The 20,645-nt window shown below is 36.7% G+C and overlaps 2 protein-coding genes across 3 annotated transcripts; one reads left to right on the plus strand and one right to left on the minus strand.

Annotated features, from left to right (window-relative positions):
• Window positions 1-799: 799 nt before the first annotated feature.
• LOC107826913 (uncharacterized) lies at window positions 800-4,761 on the plus strand. 2 transcript variants are annotated; one of them, XM_016653956.2, is made up of 8 exons: window positions 800-915; window positions 1,207-1,296; window positions 1,852-1,894; window positions 2,549-2,664; window positions 3,015-3,119; window positions 3,772-3,971; window positions 4,070-4,139; window positions 4,438-4,761. In XM_016653956.2, exons 3-8 carry the CDS (start codon window positions 1,855-1,857, stop codon window positions 4,492-4,494), a joined length of 588 nt encoding a protein of 195 aa, XP_016509442.1. In that variant the 5' UTR covers window positions 800-915; window positions 1,207-1,296; window positions 1,852-1,854; the 3' UTR covers window positions 4,495-4,761. The 2 variants fall into 2 exon arrangements, with proteins under 2 accessions (XP_016509442.1, XP_075082044.1); XM_075225943.1 differs by lacking the exon at window positions 800-915 and having other exon boundaries at window positions 1,021-1,296.
• A 597-nt stretch (window positions 4,762-5,358) lies between these two features.
• LOC107826912 (uncharacterized) lies at window positions 5,359-20,059 on the minus strand. The gene is made up of 3 exons (XM_075225608.1): window positions 11,155-20,059; window positions 8,085-9,429; window positions 5,359-5,859 (listed from the first exon to the last, which is right to left on the minus strand). Exon 1 carries the CDS (start codon window positions 16,568-16,570, stop codon window positions 15,464-15,466), a length of 1,107 nt encoding a protein of 368 aa, XP_075081709.1. The 5' UTR covers window positions 16,571-20,059; the 3' UTR covers window positions 5,359-5,859; window positions 8,085-9,429; window positions 11,155-15,463.
• Between the last annotated feature and the right edge of the window lie 586 nt (window positions 20,060-20,645).

Below are 20,645 nucleotides of genomic sequence, written 5' to 3' on the forward strand. Positions count from 1 at the left end.
ATTGGTAGTTGGCAGCAGCTGAAATTATCACTTAAATATTGGAATTTTGACTTTGATGGACAATTAATTATCTTCTTATGAATGAGTGAAAAAAATCCTAAAAATAATTGATGATACTTACGCTACTAGTTATTTCACCTCTTGTATGTGGGTATTTCTTATTTATATTTCGGTAAAATGGTAATTTGAAAAAGATGATAATTATTTTGCTAGTCCTTAAGGATACAGCGTTGCGAGGTGGTGTAATGGTGTATTGCGACTTCATTGCAATTCCGTCTACATTAACAAAGGATTAGGCAATTTTTGTTTAATTCAATTGTTTGTGGTCTAATAACATAAATTTAATTTAAATTATTAGTTATAATATATATCTAACCAACTTTATTATTTCAGGAATTTAATGTCCTCTAATTTCAATTTGTGCAATTACTTCCTCTGTTCCAGTTTATGTGAATATATTTCTTTTTTGGTCTGTTCCAAACAGAATGACGTCCTAATGACAATTTAGCTTAAACTTCCAATTCTAGCTTAATTACAAGCTTTTATAACCACACAAATACTCTGGATCTCTTCTTGACTTGTTTAGGACCACAAATTAAAAAAAAAACTTCATTTTTTCTTAAATTTCATGCCCAATCAAACAAGTTCCCTAGGATTTTGCAACTTCATTAAGCACGTGAATTTAGGATTTATGTGAAAGTGCTAGAAAATATTGTGCCGAACGTCTTTCGAAAACAGTGTCTCTGCCTCCAGGTTAGAGGTACATATTACCTAGACCAGAATCCACTGTTTATTGTGACATATATCTAAGTTTGGGTAATTAAATTTTTCCTATTATTTCAGAAGCGAGACACATGCACAGAGCTACCTTTGCTGTTGTGGAACACCTTCAGTGCAGTCTTCATACTTCTACAGGTATATAATATACCTCTTTCGAATTTTCACTCATCTACCTAACTTCAGTTGGATAATGAATATATAAGTTTTAAGTTGAACCCGTCATTTTCATAATAGATAAATAGATGATTGTGCATATTAATTTTATTTTTCTTTTGAGTTATAATTTTCCTCCAACCAGCAAGTGTAACTTTCAGTAAAAAAATGTCAAATGAATTTTCTTTAATTGATTTGCTAAAATTTTAGAAGAATACGTTTAATCTGCAATTATAATTAGTTGTGAATACCTAATTTATCTGTTAATTTCAGGAAGTGATAGCAGTGTACCCGAAGTTGTCAACCTCAACGGTATCTATTAAGGAGTCAACTCGAGTGTGTAATGCCCTTGCTTTGTTTCAGGTCAGAAATGCAATACTAAATTATGTGTTTGACATGCACTTCTTTTATGCACTTGTGAAAAAACCTGTTTGATTTGGTGATCAATGTGCTTTATGCTGCAATTGTCGTTGGTTTCGAGGAAAATCAGAGATGTTATGTCCTTATTTTTCTTAGCTTCTAGCCCTCAAGTGAACGCAGCAGAGATACCCTTAAGTTTTTTTTAAATAAGTTCAGCCGAGTAGTTGTTGCCATGTGACCAAGAGGTCACGGGTTCGAGCCGTGGAAACAGTCTCTTGCAGAAATGCAGGGTAACGCTGCGTACAAAGACCCTTGTGGTCCGTCCCTTCCCCGCGGAAATTTAGTACAACGGACTGCCCTTTTAAGTTCAGCTGAGTAATATCAGATAAGATAGTAATATCTTTTTCATGGCCACAAGATTATCGTAATGTTCAGTCGATAGGAAGAGGAGGTCATGAAATGAATTTGATGATATCATGACATAACGTATTTTTGACACCAGTTTTTACTACTTCATGATATGCATCCACCTTACTGTTTTATGGTTATATTCTACAGTGTATGGGAAATCACCAAGAAACAAGAAGGGAGCTCATAAAAGGTAATAATGTCAGTTCTTGAAATGATACAAATTTAAACCTATATATGCTGTACTACTTGTAAAAAGTGAATCAAATTGCTGCAAGTGTATGAGCATGGGAAGATTCAGGTACACAGGTTTCAAAATGATCTATCGCTTTACAGTTTCAAAATGATCGTATTACATTATCTATTTTACCCTTTCAATAACCTTCTAGAGTTAAATAAATTTATCCACATCTATTGGCATATCTTCCTTCTCTATTCCTGCCAGCGTCTAAATGAGTAGAAGTACAAATTCTACCAGCTGTAGTCCGTTTTCATTCTATTCTTGTGTTTCATCTGTATAATCATTCAAAAGAAAGTTTCTATTTCTATAAACTGTGATTCTAATTTTGTCCCAACACAAATGGAATATGTTCATTCCATTATCATTTTTGTGGTGAAACGTGCAGATCATGCTTGCGAAACCTTTGCAAATCATATGTCCTTTTAATGCTCCAGTTTCCTCCAACTCTAATTTTTGCGCATTTTTTCAATAAATCGTATCGCTCTGCATCCCCCTCCCCATCTTCTCTTTTGATGGGAATGCTGGAGTAATTGCAGACTGAATTACAATTGGTTTTCCTATTGTTGAGAAACACAGTTTAACTCTTCTAGTAACTATTCTTTGCAGCTAAAATACCATTTTATTTTTACCCATTTCTCAAGACCAATGGAAAAAATGGAAATGACAAGCCTTTGGAGTTTATCAGGCTCACCAGCTTGGGTGTTATCGGTTCCCTAACAAAGGTATTCTTCCATTTGAACAAATACACGCGTGCCCTCTCCATTGTTGTCGCTCATTCATTTCATGCATTTGTTTTTTTTCAATTTTCTTCAAGACTGGATGTTCGGTAGTTAACACTACTTTACTGTTTACATATGCCTTAACTAGACATAGTGTAAGTATTAGTTACGGCTGATGGCTACCTGATAATCATTTCTTAAATCAAGTATCTGTATTTTCTTCTTGAGGTATCCATCTGCATTTCTTGAATCATTTATTCACAATGCTATATATGGCATTTCGTATTGGTAATTAGACCACTGATAATACACTTATAGCATTATTTGATTCTGAATTTTGCTTGCTAATGCAGTTTGATGATCCATACGGTGGTGAGATCCTTTATTTTTTCCTGGAAACAGAACTGGTTCCTTTGTGCCTGCATTGCATGGATCTAGGTGATGAATTGTCGCGTAAGGTTAGCCTGCTACATATTGATTCTGTTCCTTATTTGTTTTCGGTGTTGAATTATTAGGTTACAACTAGGATAATATATTTCAGACAGGATTAGTGTTATCAAAGGCACACTTAAGCCCTGAAGCGAGGCTCAAAATATATTGAGCGTTTCGTCTCGCTTAGCAGGCGCTTCATTGTTTTCACCAAGGCTCTAAGGTATACTTTTTCTTGTTAATGAGCGTAATCTGGAAGAGCAGACATTAAACAATTGATATTTCACTTTATCCTAAATTTTCTTCAATTTCTTTCTCCATATTAGTCTTGCACTACATATACATATTCGTAGTTTTTCTCCATTTGCGCCTTTCTTCCTTAAAGTCTACACTTTATTTTCACTTTGCGCTTAAAGCCCTAACAGTAACATACCTTAGAGCTATTTTGCGCTTTTCGCCTTTGATAACACTGGACAAGATTGTATCTATTCAATATCTTGTTTTGGCTTGTATAAGCTTGATTGCCCTTGCATAGGGAAAGGGAGAAAAGGATGCTTCAGATATGTTCGCGAAGTCCTGATTTTCCACTCTGCCTTACAAATTGTGTTTCGTATTAACTTTACTGGTTTGTGGCGATATGTTGATTCGTGCATCAAAGTATAACGTTCTATGTCCGCACAGGTTGCAACACTCATAGTTATGAAGATTTTGATGCAAGAGGAAGGACTAAGCTATTGCTGTGCGTTAGCTGAACGGTTTTACTCAATAGTACAGGTCTTGCATCGAGTAGTACAGAAACTTTCTCAAAAACCCTGTATACTGCTGCTAAGATATGTGATACAATCTTATCTGTGTCTTTCACAAGTATCAAGGTTCGTCGGGTAAACATCTTTGTCCCTGCTGCTCAGGTTTCATAATTTGTGATTTTTCTGTTATATTTCTCTTTGAATTTGTTGTTTGATCCACTTTCATAATGCAGGCCATCTGATGCATTCAGAAGCCAAATTCCTTGTCAGCTATTTGACAACACCTTTATGGACATGCTTCGTGTGAGTTCATCTTCTCTCCTCCTATTTACACACTAATAAACATGATGCATCTTCTAAAGCATTTCTACTATTAGAATATCATAATTTGATATTGCCTATATTGATCTTTTCCAATTACTGATACAACTTCATAAATCTGAGGGTCTACCGAAAACAGCCTTTCTATCCCACAAGCACAAGGTAGATGTAAGATTTGCGAACATTCCCCAAACCCCACTTGTGGGATCACACTGGGTATTGTTGTTATTGTTGTCGATACAACTTCATGTGTATACTTGTTTTGCATATGCCTTTGCAGGATGACCCCGAAACTTCAACGATGTTGCAGCAGCTATATGTCCATATAATGCGCTGATCAAGACAGTAATAAGATTGTAAACATGGATACAACAATTCAATAGACTAGGGGAAGAACTGAACTTGTTCTAAAGGAACTTCTTTCTCTCTATACTAGTAAGAAAAGGGGACATGAAACAGCAAATAGCCACCTCAGTTGGCTCATTTGGAATTTTGTATATTCGTAGGGATTTAGATTCCAAATGAGGGATAAAATGTTTTTGAGTTAACAATTCAACAGGAAATGCTTCTTGCATAATATAGCTTTGTTAAAACTAGTTTTGTCTTTGCTGGTGGACTACATTGTATACCAGTTTTTCCTAAATCTGCGCTTAGTGCTAAATAAGTGAATCGTTTAAGGAAGAGATAAAGGTAGCTCGGAAAATATTCTTATGATTACTGCAATTAAAATGTCTTTCCTATGCAAAACTTTAAAAGACGGCTATATGTGGAGAAAGTATCACCCAATGGATTAAATCTAAAGACCCCTTTCAGCCATTTTCATTTCGCACTTTTGCAGACTTATTTTAAGTGCCAAAAAGAGATATTGGATCTCAAGCAAATTAGACACATATCCCTTCTCCCTCAAGCTTGAATCTGTAATTAACCTTATTAAATTTTGTTCCCTCCCGATTTTCTATTAATCTTAATATCTGGCCAACACATAGAGTAGATTAAATGGAAAAAGAACTATGGTTAATGAACATAATAGCATCACGATAAGTTTGATGCACAAAGGAACATTGTGAACATCCAAACCAAGTTTGTCTCATTTGTTTCAAGCTAAGCCATTCAGGTGGTTTCTAATCGTATGCCAATAATAAAATCATTGTAAGAACACAATCTAATCTTTTTCTGAAAATGAGAACACAGTCTAATCTTTATATATCTTCCTATGCGTATGTCATAAAGTGGGTTCATTGACAATACATCTCAAACTAACATAGCAAATCAGAAAGCTACTCTAGGGATGTGAGAAAGTTCATTTGTTTACCTCTAAAAAGAAACAGGACTCTTCTTCTCTCTTCAGTTACAACATAATATCCCAACATATATGTGTTACTCCTTCGTACCCATTCAAGAAATTTAAGATAGAAAATTACAAAAGTAATCATATTCTCTTACAATAAAATACATGAACAGGATCGACCTGATTACAAAAATCTTGAAGGTTAACCAAGTGAACAAACCCAGGTATCAATCCCTGAGAAGAGAATTGTTGGATTTCGAGGGAATGGATAGATTGGTCTCCAGCATAAAAGAGAGATCATGCATCTGCGACATTATACCTTCTATATCCATATTATTCTTTGATGGATTTGATTCACCACGAATGTCTGCATTCTCTGAAGCATCACCAACCTTGCTTGGGGTATCAACGGCACTAAAATATGTCAAATGAAATGTAAGAAATTGTTGATTGAACTTATAATTAGGAAGTTAACAGTTCAATGACAAAAAAACAAAAATACAATCATGATTTAACATGGCAACCTCTCCAAGTATTGCCTCCTAAGTATTTCTTAGTTTCTTATTCTTCACTTAAGGTCGTAATGGGACCTCTTCCACTAGAAATGTTAAGTCTAGATATCTTTATATGACATAAGCTTCAACGATATCACTAGTGACTATTGTCAGCCATTATATATAGCTAAATGGCCCAATAGATACAGAAGCGAATTCAGAAAGTATCATTTTTTTTCTTTTTTTCTTTTTTTGTTGCTTTTTTTGGGGTGAGCAGGGTTGAGTTGCTTTGCTCTCATGAAATCTCTAGAATAAAAAAGAAAATCAATGTAAGGTTTAGCATCAATTAATCAACAGAGCTACTTGTTATTTACTCAAGGAAGATAGTTGGATAAATAGGTAATAAAGATCTATCGAGATTCGAGTCAATCACCGTGGAAATATCTATAATATCTCTTGATTTTTTTTTCCCAAAACTAGGTTGGATTTGAGTCATCGTTTTTGTTATTGTTGTGAGTTTACCTCTCTGGGAGGAAACATGTAACTCTCATCCTGGGAAGACGGAAATAATTTCCTCTCTCAGCTCCAAAAGAGCCCATGTAATCCTCCTCTTCTAGAAACTTCTACCTTTCAACCTCCAAGTCATTACAAATGTAAAACCCTTTAATGAACACATTCGTATCTTTTTTCCATTTCTCTGAATTTCTTGTTTTCAGGTGAGGGAGGCACAGGGTAGGTGAAAGGGGAAGAGGAATCTAGTGAGAATCGGACCTTGCACCTCCAGCGAATTCAGAAAGTATCATTTTTTTTCTTTTTTTCTTTTTTTGTTGCTTTTTTTGGGGTGAGCAGGGTTGAGTTGCTTTGCTCTCATGAAATCTCTAGAATAAAAAAGAAAATCAATGTAAGGTTTAGCATCAATTAATCAACAGAGCTACTTGTTATTTACTCAAGGAAGATAGTTGGATAAATAGGTAATAAAGATCTATCGAGATTCGAGTCAATCACCCTGGAAATAATATCTCTTGATTGATTTTTTTTTTCCCAAAACTAGGTTGGATTTGAGTCATCGTTTTTGTTATTGTTGTGAGTTTACCTCTCTGGGAGGAAACATGTAACTCTCATCCTGGGAAGACGGAAATAATTTCCTCTCTCAGCTCCAAAAGAGCCCATGTAATCCTCCTCTTCTAGAAACTTCTACCTTTCAACCTCCAAGTCATTACAAATGTAAAACCCTTTAATGAACACATTCGTATCTTTTTTCCATTTCTCTGAATTTCTTGTTTTCAGGTGAGGGAGGCACAGGGTAGGTGAAAGGGGAAGAGGAATCTAGTGAGAATCGGACCTTGCACCTCCAGGATGAAAGATAATCAATAGTCAATTCCTATTTTCTTCTGTCTCAAATTTGCACAAAGTTGAATTTTATACTTTCTCAAAATTTGCACAAAGTTGAACCAACAAAACTTCAAAACTGTCATAAGCTTATTGTACCCTTACCTTCTCCAAGGAACTTTCAGCTGATACTGCATTATTTTTCCTATATTCTTTTCTTCCATTGCTCCTTCCTCATACTTTTTGATTCTTTTTCCCATTTCACAAATATTTTATATTCTGTGATGCTTATTTTGATTTAATTCGTTTATTTTACTTTCAAAAGCCATGGTTGAAGCCTGCATTCTTCCAGATTCTCCTTTCTTTTCGATTGCTTTTTATTTGCCTCGTATTCTCTGATTTTCATTATGTAAAGATCTAATCCCTCCATTTCTACCTTAACTCTATGTTTGGCAAGGGTGAAAGAGAGAAATTAATTGGTTTATTTCCCCAAGGTAAGATTTTGATAATTTACTTCCAATCATTTGGTATAGAAGGAAATAAATCCAAATTATTTCTTCCTTTCTGTCCAAATCGGAAAATCTTATGTGGAGGGGTATTCTGACCCCTCTAAATTTACTTCACCTGCCTTACTCTTAAACAAGGGAAATAACGTTAATCCCCAGATTTCCTGCCGATCCTCCAGCCCCTCCACTTTTTGCCCCAACCATAGTATAAGAGCAATATTTGACGCCTATGTTCCTTGGAATCTCCACTAATCAAAAGAAGCCTTCCTAAATCAGCCATATTACAAAAATAATAAAAATATGCACACACCTGAATATGGTAGGAACTTCCAAAATATTGTCATTCACTTCCGCAGAAACATCCTCTTTACCAGGTGCACCTGAAAAAGGATCTGACTGCGAAAAACTGCCAAAATCCATATCTTCAAGGTTTGAACTGAAATTTGTTAGTTCTGCATTATTGTTATTTGCACCAGAACATTCTCAAATGGATCTTTGGTGGGTACAGAGGAGGTAAAAGTATTCCATTCATCATCCCCATTTGCAGTATCATGTTTAGGTGCAGGTGCATTCGCAAATGGATCTTTGATGGGTGCGGAGGAGGTAAAAGTATTCCACTCATCAAATGAATCATCATCTCCATTTGCTGCATCATGTTTAGGTGCAGGAGCATTCTCGAAAGGATCTTTGATGGGTGCGGAAGAGGTAAAAGTATTCCACTCATCAAAAGAATCATGATCTCCATTTGCTGCATCATGTTTAGGTGCAGGTGCATTCTGAGTCTGCCATGTGTCATCTTGAAACCAATCAATGCTAGTAGAGGGGTCGTTTGAACTATCTTGTAATTCAGTATCCTTAGGTCTCACAATTGTAAGAACTTCCCCAGCATTTTGCGATGCTCCCGAATTTGCATTATCCCATAGGTCAACTGCCGGCCAATCATTAGCTGCAGGAGAAACTGCTGCAACATCCGCCAGTTTTCCATCTATTGGGCCTTTTGGGGTTCCAAAAACCGTATCTAACTGAGCTGAAAGATCAACATCTAAGCCAACAAAAGTATCAGTTGATTTGGAACCCTCCTGCTGGTTTCCAGAACTTACTGTGGAACTCATAGAGGTGCCAAATGTGGTAAACACATGCTGACCTGCAGAACCTATAGGAGTGCTAGATTTGTTAGACACATTCTCCTCTCCTGAATCAGCACTCTGAAAATCTGCTTTCCATCCAGAAAAGTCATTCGTAGTTTCGACAGTAGAAGAGGTCACAGCTCGTTCAGAGGATCTGTCATCAGTAGTTTGGACTGTAGCAGAGGTCACAGCCGGTTCAGAGGATCTGAGATTCTCAAACAAATGAAGATCCTCATGACTTCCATCAGTTCTATTTACTGCAGTCCCAATATTATCGCTTATGTCTGCCTGTTATCTGTAAGCACTGGATATGTTTGTAAAAGAAAGGAAGTTGTCCAGGTCAACTCCAGTCGAACTGTAAGAGCTTTTGCTTTGCTCTAGCTTCTTATTTGTAATAGTGTTGTCTGTCTCCGGCTCAGTTGGCCATCTAATTTTCAGGTCAAGCAAATCAGACAAAAGAATTTCATCATGGGGTGAACTCGGCCCCTTGTTTACCTGATTCTTTTCAGTAGCTGCTCCAACCTTCTCCTGGAAACCAAAATGTAACAAGTTCTTAACAACTACTCCTAATTCAACAAGTTTACAGTAACAACCAAAGTCTATTGAAAATGCTAAAGGGCTTAAGAGAAATAAATGAAAGAAGAATGTAACGATTCCCACGTTGGAATCGTCATGAGAAAGGAAAACAAGAACTAGAAAAGAAAGAAAGAAAATGCAGAGAAAACAAAAGACTCAATTTTCATTCATCATGCTCCTGAAGGTGCCTTACATCAGTATTTAAAGAAAAGGGAAAATGTATAAAAAGCTAACTTCAGGGGTAAAAGTAAAAGCTACTATAATCTTTAGGACTAAAGTGTAACTCCGAAAAACTCTGCAAATATTCAGGAGGCTGCATTTGCAACAAAGAAACAGTGTGCAACAGAGGTGGATCCAGGATTATAGTTAGTGGATTTGAAATTCCACTCACCCACTACTCACCCACTAATTTTTTGTGAAAATGAGTTCTGACGCAGCATATGTATTCTTAAAAAATATTCAAGTATATAATGTGTATATAAATTTATAGCTCAAGCCGAATCTGCGTCTGCTAAGTAAAGCTACAGAGATATATATCGAGCCATAGGACTGAAGCATAATAACCAAAACAATACAAAAAAGGCAAATCTTGCATAATCGTCCAATAACAGGAAGGAAGAGACATATTGAGATAGAGCAATGAGCAAATTTTGTGTGTTTTGAGATAGAGGAAGAGAAACCTGACACAATGTATCAAGGAGGATGAGGATTTTAAGTTAGTAGATTCAGAATATCACTGCACCCACTAAACTTTTGTGCACACACTAATTCTTGGTCATGGATTAGAATCTATAATATATTTGTTTTTAAGAAAATCTCAACTATATAGCTCAAGCCAAATCCGCCCCTAACTGAAAGCAACTAACTTACCCATACAAAGCAATAAAGCAAATTGTCTGTGTTCAAGAGAAAGGAAGAGGGGCCCCAAATACCGATCCACAAGAATCTTAAGTCAGTGGATTTGAAGTACCAATGGAATCACTACTTCTTGGTTCGCATGTAGATATATACTCCCTCAATTCACTTTTACTTGGCACGTTTTGACTTTTCACGCCCCTTAAGAAATACTAATAAATGAAGTGCATAATTTACCATGATACCCATAGTAATTGATGCACATTATATTAGATTTGAGAAAATAATTTGAAATGCGTAATAAATAATGTGGGTATAACAGGAAAAAAAGATTGCGTAAAGTGACAAGTAAAAATGAAAATCTATTTTTAGTATACACGCCAAGTAAAAATAAAAGGAGGGACTATATATATAACTTTAGAAAGTTTCCAAGTATAGATATGTAGCTTAAGTTGAATCCACAAAATATAATAAAAAAGATCTAATCTTGCACTATTATTCCTCCATAACAGGAAGCAACCAACACACTCATATAAATCAGTGAGCAAATCGCGGACATTTTGAGACAAAGGAAGAGAGACCCAATACACCACTCATCAAGGGTTCAAGGGTTCCAAGTACCAAAGCAATCACTATTTCTTTATAACTATAGCTTGGAACTTAGTATAGTCATTATTTCTAAACAATGATTCAAAAATATTCTCAAGCCAACGAAAAAACAATCTTGCATTATCATTCCTTCATAACAGAAGCAACCAACACACTAACATATTGCAATAAACAACATGCGTTTCAGAAAAAAGTACAACAGCGACAACATACCCATCCATCAAGGCGAAGGGCTTGGAGAAACCATTGATAACCAACAGTGGACTTAAAGGAAATAGGGTCAGGAGCCACGTCAGCGTTTTTATGCAATTCTGACCGCAATATATGCAAATCAAGGACTGAAGCCCTCTGAGAAATTTGCCTCGGCAGTGTTTACAGCGGAGATAGGGTGGAGAAGGGTCGAAGGCGGCGACGGAGGCGGAAAGAGAAGGCATGGCCGGAAGTGAGGGGTCGTCTGGGTTGTAGTTGGGTAGACCCGCTTCGGTTCGGGTCGAGATCTTGGCTTGATGGATCAGATCATTTGGGAGCTCCAATGCCATTGTCGAGCAAAGCCAACAGAGTGGTGTATGTTTAGTTAGGGATTTTGTTGTTTTCTTCAGTTCAATCACTTGAATCTACTCTGTTCCCACATCATGTACTTTAGTACTACGTCTTTTCTTTTAGTATTTATTTTGGTCCTTAGCACATTATTTATTTATTTATTTATTTTTGGTAATTAGACTTTCATTTACCAGAGAAATATTTACAATTGAATCAAAAAACCCTTACATATATCCTAAGCTTTCTGTACTACTCCCCGTTTAACTACCTTGCTATTGCTATATTGTTTTGGCTATTACATAGAGTACCAATCCAGTCTACTTAGTGCTTTTTTCATATATTTATTGCTTCGACAGTGTAGTTATTGTATGATCAACTTGCCAAGTATCTCCTATCGTCTCACTTTATCTTGAAAGATTCTGGCATTTCTTTCCTGCCACACGTAGAATACACATGATGTCAATGTCATCTTAAATAATTCAGCACTTGTATTTTGCCTCTTCAACCATTTTTCAGCCCATGCTAATTCCTTAATCCATCCATATACTGGTCTTCTTATCCCTTGCCAAGTTAACAAGTTGCCCCATAACTCAGCTGCATAAGAGCACTCAAAGAATAGATGCTGAATAGTTTCACTCTCTTTTCTGTATAGTACACATACCTGATCAATTTGTATTCCCCATTTACTCGGTCTATCTTTAATATATAATTTGCCATGTGTTGTCATTGTTAGCATCAAAGTCCACCTAGGGCAGCCAGCATTAATGCATTTCTTCCAACTCACTTTGTTGAAGCTTCCTCTCAGTTTGTGATATATTTGCTTAATTGAACGGTTGTTCATCTTTCTGATATCTTCATGGTTAAATCCTGCTTCCTCAAATGTCTTCTTTGCTTTCATAATCTTGCTCATCATCCATGATGTTTGTTTCAGTTGGACTTCCCATATGTTCCTGCCTCTGATGTAGTAGCTGTGCATCCATTGAATCCAGAGCTTGTTTTTCTCTTTGCATAAGTTCCAGTATTGTTTACATATAGCAGCTTTGTTCCACACTGTGATGTTCAGAATATTGAATTCTCCTGCTGATTTGGGCATACATACTTTCTCTCATGCAAGCAATGCTTTCTTAGAGATGTTACCCTCACTTGTCCACAAGAAACTTCTACAGATTGCCTCAATTAGCTTAGTGATCTTCTTTGAGAGCACAAAGATTTGTGCCTAGTATGTTTGGATAGAGAACATAACACTTTTGATCAACTGATTCCTTCCAGCATAAGATAGGAATTTAGCTGTCCATGAGGTTATTCTGCCTGCTATTTTGTCAATTAATGGTTGGCATTGGGCTACTGATATTCTCTTGGAACTTAAGGGAACTCCCAGGTATCTAACTGGTAATTCACCTTTTTGGATTCCCAGGAATTCTAGAATAGCTTCCTGAACATCTTGTGGTACTCCTCCAAAGAAGATTGAACTCTTCTGCTTGTTGATCGCCAATCTTGAAGCTTTGGAGAACTCCATGAAGCAGTTGTATAGTAGCTTGATTGATCCTATGTCACCCCTGCAAAAGAGTAATAGGTCATCTGCAAAACCAAGTTGCATAATTTGCAACTTTTCACGCTTGGGATGATAATTGAAGTCAGGAATCTGGTTCAGTGTCTTTAGGCTCCTTGTCAGGTATTCCATGGCAAGCACAAATAGAAATAGGGATAATAGATCCCCTTGCCTCAGCCCTTTCTAGCTTCAAATGGTTGAGTCAATGATCCATTAACCAAGATAGTATATGTGACACTTTGCATACAGCTCGTGATCCATCTCACAAACTGGTCTGTAAAGGCCATTGCATTTAGCACCTGCTCCATAAGGCCCCATTCAATAGAGTCATATGCCTTTTGCATATCCAGCTTCATCATACACCTTGGTGACACCCCTCTTCTTCCATATCCTTTTACAAGTTCATGGCTGAGGATAATGTTGTATGTTATCACTCTTCCAGGGACAAAGGCAGACTGTGATTTATCAATTAAAACATCCATCACCTTTTGTAGTCTCTTAGTTAGGATCTTAGAGATCATTTTATACAAAGTAGTGCAGCAGGAGATTGGTCTAAATTCTTTAATGCTTGTAGGATTCCTTACTTTAGGGATCAAAGTGATTGTTGTGCAGTTGATAGGTTTGTACATTTGAGTTGATTCAAAGAACTCTAGAACAGCCTTAGTCACATCCTCTCCTATTACTACCCATGATTTTTTGAAGAAAACTGCATTAAAGCCATCATAACCAGGTGTTTTTAAATCACTGATGTCCTTTAATGCTAGCCACACTTCCTCCTTGGTCACTAGTTGAATGAGTTGCAGTTGATGCTCCCTACTTAGTATTGTTACTATCTTCATGACATTTGGATTAATAGCAGGTATACTTTCTGCTTTTGAACCCAATAACTTCTTGTAATAACCCTTATTTATGCCTCTATATATTCTTCTAGCAATAGTTGGATCCCCACTTCATTTGTTAGAGCCTGGATGTCATTCAAGTTATTCTTGTTCTTCATTTGAGCAAAGAAATAGGCAGAATTGGAATCTCCCAGTTTCAGCCATTGGACTCTAGATTTTTGCTTGTAGATTCTCTCTTCAATCAGTGACCATTTTTCTTGTTCACATTTAAGTGTTTTCTCCTTCTCAATTAAATCTGATTGGTGCACTCTACCACTCATCTCCTCTTGAACAGCTAGCAACTCCTTCCTTGCTTCTTTAATTCTATTCTCCACACCTTGGTAATGCTGAGTGTTTATCCCTTTTATAATCTCTTTGACCTTTTTGAGCTTGTTCCATACATGCTGCATCATTTCATGTGTTCCATCATCCCTCCATACTTGTTCTACATGTTGTATAAAGTGAGGATGGTCTACTATACAATTGAAGAACCGAAATGGCCTATTCTTCTTCCTTTGTATCTGTGTAATCATTAGCTTGAGTGGAGAGTGGTCAAACACTGATGGTTCTAGCACCTGTATTTTCAAGCTTGGCATTGTCAACATCCATTTAGCATTAACCAGCCCATGTCTATTCTACTATATGTATTATTATTGGTCCAAGTATAGTCCCTTCCCACAGTTTGCAGCTCATTCATCCCGGTATCCTTCATGAACTCTTTGAAGTTTTTTTATCTCCATATCTTGTACCACTGAGCCATATTGTCTATCATGTTCATTTAACACAGCATTGTAATCTCTCCTTGCTAACCAGGGTCCTTGTTGTGTACTGTGAATCAGTCTCAATTTGTTCCACAGGCGCTGCCTATCTTTAATGGTATGTAGTCCATAAATTATTGTAAATCCAATTGTAAACAATTTAGAAACTACACTGAGTTGACCATGTATTACTTGCTCATCTATTTCAATTGGTTACATACATAGATTCTAGGATCCCAAATCACTCAAATTCTGCTTTTGTTCATAGTACTAAAATTGGTTATCCATTTCCACCCAGGTGCAATCTTCTCCATTACATCTCTAGTTTTCTGCTCTTTTATTCTGTGTTCTATAAGGACTATTACTGCTTTTTTATTATCTTTTATAAACTCCTTTATCTCCTTTTTCTTATAGGTTTTATTCATTCCCCTAACATTCCATGTGATCACACTCATATTGGTATGAATTGAGTACCTTGATACCACTCTTGCACCCCTTCACTCCTCATCTGCATACTACTTGTGCCTGGGTCACTATTTGCTTGATCATTTCTCACCGACTGGAATCCATTGTTACCAATCAATCTTTGTTCCTCATTTTGTTTAGCTTTGGCTGCCCTTGCTGCTGATTTACCAAGTATTGTTACCCACTCATCTTGCTTTCCTTGATTCTCATTGTCCTTTGTCTTTGCCCCTTGTTCTACAGTTTGGATTACTTCATTCTTTCCATTTAGCTCAGCCTCATGTTTGTTTTCATTTGATCCATCTCTATCAGTTCTAAGCCAAACTTGTTTGACTTTAGTCATATATCTTTTTCTGTGGCTGTGGGCCTCTAGTTTCATTACAGTCATGTCCTATTTTCAGACATTTAGCATAGAATGCTGGTTCCCAATCATATGTAATTTCCTGCTGTATAATTTTGCCTTTTGGATCTTGTAGCTTCATTGTTCTAGGCAATGGTTTAGTGACGTCCATTTCAATTAGCATCCTTGCATAAGATATTCTCATTGCTTCAGTAGTACACTCATCGGCATAAACACGATTTCTCAGAGCACTACCTAATTTGCTTAGGGCCTTCATACTCCAGCAATTGAGTGGTAGATTTGGGAATCTGACCCACAGGGGAATGGTTTTCAGTATTTCATCATGCAAATTAAAATCAGCTGACCATGCTTTCATGATTATTGGACGATTGTTCACCGTGTGAGGCCCGGAATACAGTACTTGGTCTCTTTCTTCCACATTGCTAAACCTTATCACAAAGTAGTCATCATTATGATAGTAGATCTGTGGCTTCACTAAAAATTTACCTAGTGAGCTCAGGAATCTTTCCATTGCTCCAATAGTAGGTGAATCCCCTATCACATACAGCACAATCACAGAACTCCACTTCTCATTTTCCTGTTCTACATCCTCAAGGTCTAGTTTTACAATCTTCTCCCCATTTTGGATTATCGGAGCAATAAATTGTAGATTCATACCTTTCATCGCTAGTTTGTTGCGCCCTACCACATTTGCCCATGTTTGTGTCTTCCTCTTTTTTCCTGGTTCAGCACATTTATTGTTTTCGACAGTACCTGAGCTGCATGGTACTGTTCCATTGTTACTCGGAGTCATCGCTTGTTTTTGAGCTATCCCGCTCCCAGATCCGCCTGCTATAGCTTGTGCAGCTACAGGTGTGGCATCTACAGCTTTCATTTTGCCATTTCTACCAGCTAGATATGCTTCATCCTTGCTATGTTCGCTTTGCATGCTCCTAGGTGTGACTGATTCATTTGGTTCTACAATCCTCACTCCTTTTGGTGATACAAATAGCTCTAGGACTGCATTTCTGGCTTTCGCTGATCTTTGATCTGTAGCTGAAACCTTCATAAGGTTCCTCTTAGGTCTGCCTCTCCCACTCATGGCTTCCTAGGTGCACGTTAGCTAGGCCCCGTTAACGTGCGCCGAGAGAAAACTCTAGAGAGAGAAAACTCAAGAATGATTTTTGCACATTATTTATTTAGTTTACCTGAGTTAGTTTTTCTTTTATTCTTTCCCTTTTCATTTGGACATCTGCTTTCCTTTTTCCCCCTTAATTCTTGTCACATTATAGGGAAAATAAGTTTTCATGGTCATTTATAATAATGTTGAAATTAAGAAAGTACATTTTTTTATGTGTAAAAGTAAATCTTTCATGTATTCTTTCCCTTTTCATTTGGACATCTGCTTTACTTTTTTGCCCCTTAATTCTTGTCACATTATAGGGAAAATAACTTTTCATGGTCATTTATAATAATGTTGAAATTAAGAAAGTTCATTTTCTTTTATGCGTAAAAGTAAATCTTTCATGGGTAGAAAAAGTGATAGGGTTACAAAATTAAAAACAAGTTTGTAAAGACACACAAAACCATTTGACACCCTATAGGTTTTATCCTTACATCTATTCAATATAAGAGCTTAACTTATATAGATTGCTAGAGGAAAGAATTTTTACATTGGCACATCATTCCATAAATATGTAATTTCCCTCAATAAAAGTGAGATTTGTAGTTAATTTCCCAATTATACTTTTTACTTGTCCGGTTAAAGTAATAGGTCCCCCATAAATTTGGAACATGTTATGGATCCAATATCCACAACTAAATACAGAAATAACAGATTGATATATTGATTCTGATAACAAGGAATTACACTGAAAAGGTAACAATAACTAAGGATAGTAACAGAAAGAAAGGGGATGGGAAGACAGAGCCATAGAGAGAAATAGTCGAGGGAGAGAGAGAGACCAGAGAGGGGAAGTTTCTACAAAATTTAGCCTAGTCCTAGTATTGCTACTCTACCTTATTTTAACCAGTTTTGTTAATTGTTTACAGTACTTGGGCCCATCAACCCGGATCCCACATCATGGCCCATTGACTATTTTTATTCATAACAATACTCCCGTCCTTAAAAGGAACCTTGTCCTCAAGGTTCGAGTAAAGCAACATTGGTAGCATAGAGGTGAACATATGAAGATTCAAATAGGGATCAAGAGCTCCTCCATGCTCTTTCAGTTGATTGCAGAGAGCTCCAGTTACTACATTCACTTTAACCTTGGTGTCCTCGCCCAAAGGAATGTGGGGCAATTCTTTGCAAGGATCAAACCAACAGTGTGCCAAACTATCAACTCCAGGATCCCAAATTGATCTCATAGTATAGAAGTACTTCATAGTGACCAGAGAAATTAAGAGCAACATTTGCTCCAAAGCCAAGCAAGGAATAAAATCGTCTAGCCTCCTTAACTGTAGTAACAGGAAAATTTTCTTCATCTCCCTCACTATCCGGGCGGGTACACAGTATCAAAAGAACTCTGGGCTTGGCATCTCCAAAAGAATCCTGTAAGAACATTATTGATTTGTCTCCAAATGGTATAGGGAAGTTATCATTAAGAATGGATAAGACTACTTTTTGTCGTGTAATGTGTCCTTGATAAAGTTGTGTAGTCCGCAACTTTATTTTCTGCCCAAATTGACTAACTTGATCTATATTCTTGGAAACAATCATATCCACAAGCAATTGCCACCCTCCCATTGTTGGAACTCCACCCATTACTTCAATAATTTTGCAACCAATTCCTATCAGTTTATCCAAAACAAGATTAAGGTCACTTGCTCCACTCCATTCACGTATCTGTATAAGTTTCCTAAGAATTCTAACACTAATGGCATCATTATTAGAAATACCTCCCATAACAATTCTTATGAGAATAGTTTTACCCAAATATTTCGTTGTTACCGAATCGTATGCATCAGCAGTATTTCGCAGCTGAAGTTTCAGAGGTATAATGCTTGAATTCCACAATTGACGTTATGACCTTATCATATGCCAAGTCGCTTGACGCAGAACAGAATACACAGTTTCTTGTAACTTTAAGGAATGTGATAAACAAACTAGAGCCAGGATCAAATGAAAACTCTAAACCGAATTGATCAGGTGGAAATTGAAGCAAAGGTAAGAGAAGTTCAGCATGACCAAGGTCACTTAAGTGATTACATATACCTTTATTTAGAAGTTGGTTGGAACTGCAAGCTGAATCCATACAAGACATCTCCACCAAACATTGGGCTAGCTCAAGTCCATGTTGATCATCAAACATGACGAGGTCACTGGAAATAGAGAATGCAAAATCAATCCATGATGGAGCCTTCTCTTTGATTGTAGTAACAAAGTCCAGAGTTTCTTCTCTAATGGTAAGAATTTCTGCTTCATCATTCTTGTCTTCATTTACTACAACCTTAGCACAATCATTTGCCGCATCAGTTGGAGCGACGAGATACATCGAATCATTATCGAAATGTTCCTTAGTAGTCGCTGTTTTCATCGTAAACTCTTTGTGTGGCTCCTGAATAGCATCTGTTTCCTGAATGGCATCTTTAGACCAATCCGACAATTCATAAAACACCTTGTGCACTCGTTGTTGTTGCTGTTGTAGTCAAATAACTCAACAAAGTATTGTGGCAACGGAAACTCTATATCCTCTTTGTTGTCATCCAAAACCGAATTGCAGACCTCTTCCTCCGCGTGAGTAACCAAAACTGCAGCGTCGTCAGTTTTAATTAGTACAGATGGATTCATAGCACAACTTTCTGGCTTCATTGCATCTGGTGCCTGTAATTTTGTGTTAGTAACTATCACATTATCAATTTCCCTATCTGGCATTTCCCCAAACAACTTGTGGGCAATGTTCAGGTTGTTGTAGTTTAAGTTCGAGTGAACATGGCAGTATTGATGCAAAGGCAAGTTGGCCATGTTGCTCCATGATGGAAGAGCCGTCGCTCAGGCCGGATAATAATCCCTCGTGGTAAACTGCCGGAGAAAGGCTAAACGACTGCCAGGTGCTTCCCGATTGCGACGTCGAAAACGAATAAACAATTTGTCCACGAAATGGTCCCAGCCTGCAAGTTGTTTGTTTCGAAATAACCAATGATACCATTCCAAACATCTCCATCCCATGACAGTTTATGCTTTGATGAAATATTGTAGAAGTGGAAATACTTCTCTGCCTGAAGAACCCAATCCAGAGGATTCTCACCGCTGAAACGACCCATTATTGCTTGAGATAGGTCCATCATGGAAGATGGAGACAATGAAAGCACTAATGTTATGGATCCAATATGCACAACCAAATACTGAAATAACAAATTGATATATTGATTCTGATAAAAAGGAATTACGTTGGGATGGGAAGACAGAGCCATAGAGATACAAGGGAGAGAGACTAGAGAGGGAAAGTTTCTACAAAATTCAGCATGGTCTTACTATTGCTACTCTACCCTATTTTAACCAGTTCGGTTAATTGTTGAGAAATTTTCGCAAACCACTATTGTTTAGGGTGATTAGCTAGTTGTAACTATCATTTATTATATTACTTTCTATAGCTATGTTTTCAGGGTTTTTAGAATGTATTTGATGTATTTAAATTGTTGTATTCATGAATACAGAGACAGATTATTGTATTCGATTGTATTCACGATATGTATTTGTGAATAGAGTAACGTGAATAGCGCAATTCATGGTCTACTCAGTCGTTTTTAAATGGAAAGTGAATCAATTAACATAATAGACTCTTAATATAACTCAAACTCAATTATAACAGACAAAATTTGTATTTCCAGTTATAAAAAATATTCTCAATCGAAAAACACCCCAAAAACATAGTAATCTTCAGAGAAATTATATAATTAAATTGAATACAGTTAAATACATAAAAATACATTGAATATATGAAGTATAGCAGGTCATCTATAGTACAAAAATATATGAATACATACTGCAGATACATTTGAATACATATATACATCTGAATACATAAATTATATTTGTCACACCTCCTTTTTCCGCCCCCGTGAGGGTACAAGGGAGTTTTTTCCAATTAAAGGACAATCAAAACTGGATTTGTTTATTTATTTCAGAGTCGCCACTTGGGAGATTTTAGGGTGTCCCAAGTCACCAATTTAAT

This window comes from Nicotiana tabacum, chromosome 11 (genome assembly GCF_000715075.1).
Source record: "Nicotiana tabacum cultivar K326 chromosome 11, ASM71507v2, whole genome shotgun sequence".
Taxonomy (NCBI): Eukaryota; Viridiplantae; Streptophyta; class Magnoliopsida; order Solanales; family Solanaceae; genus Nicotiana; species Nicotiana tabacum.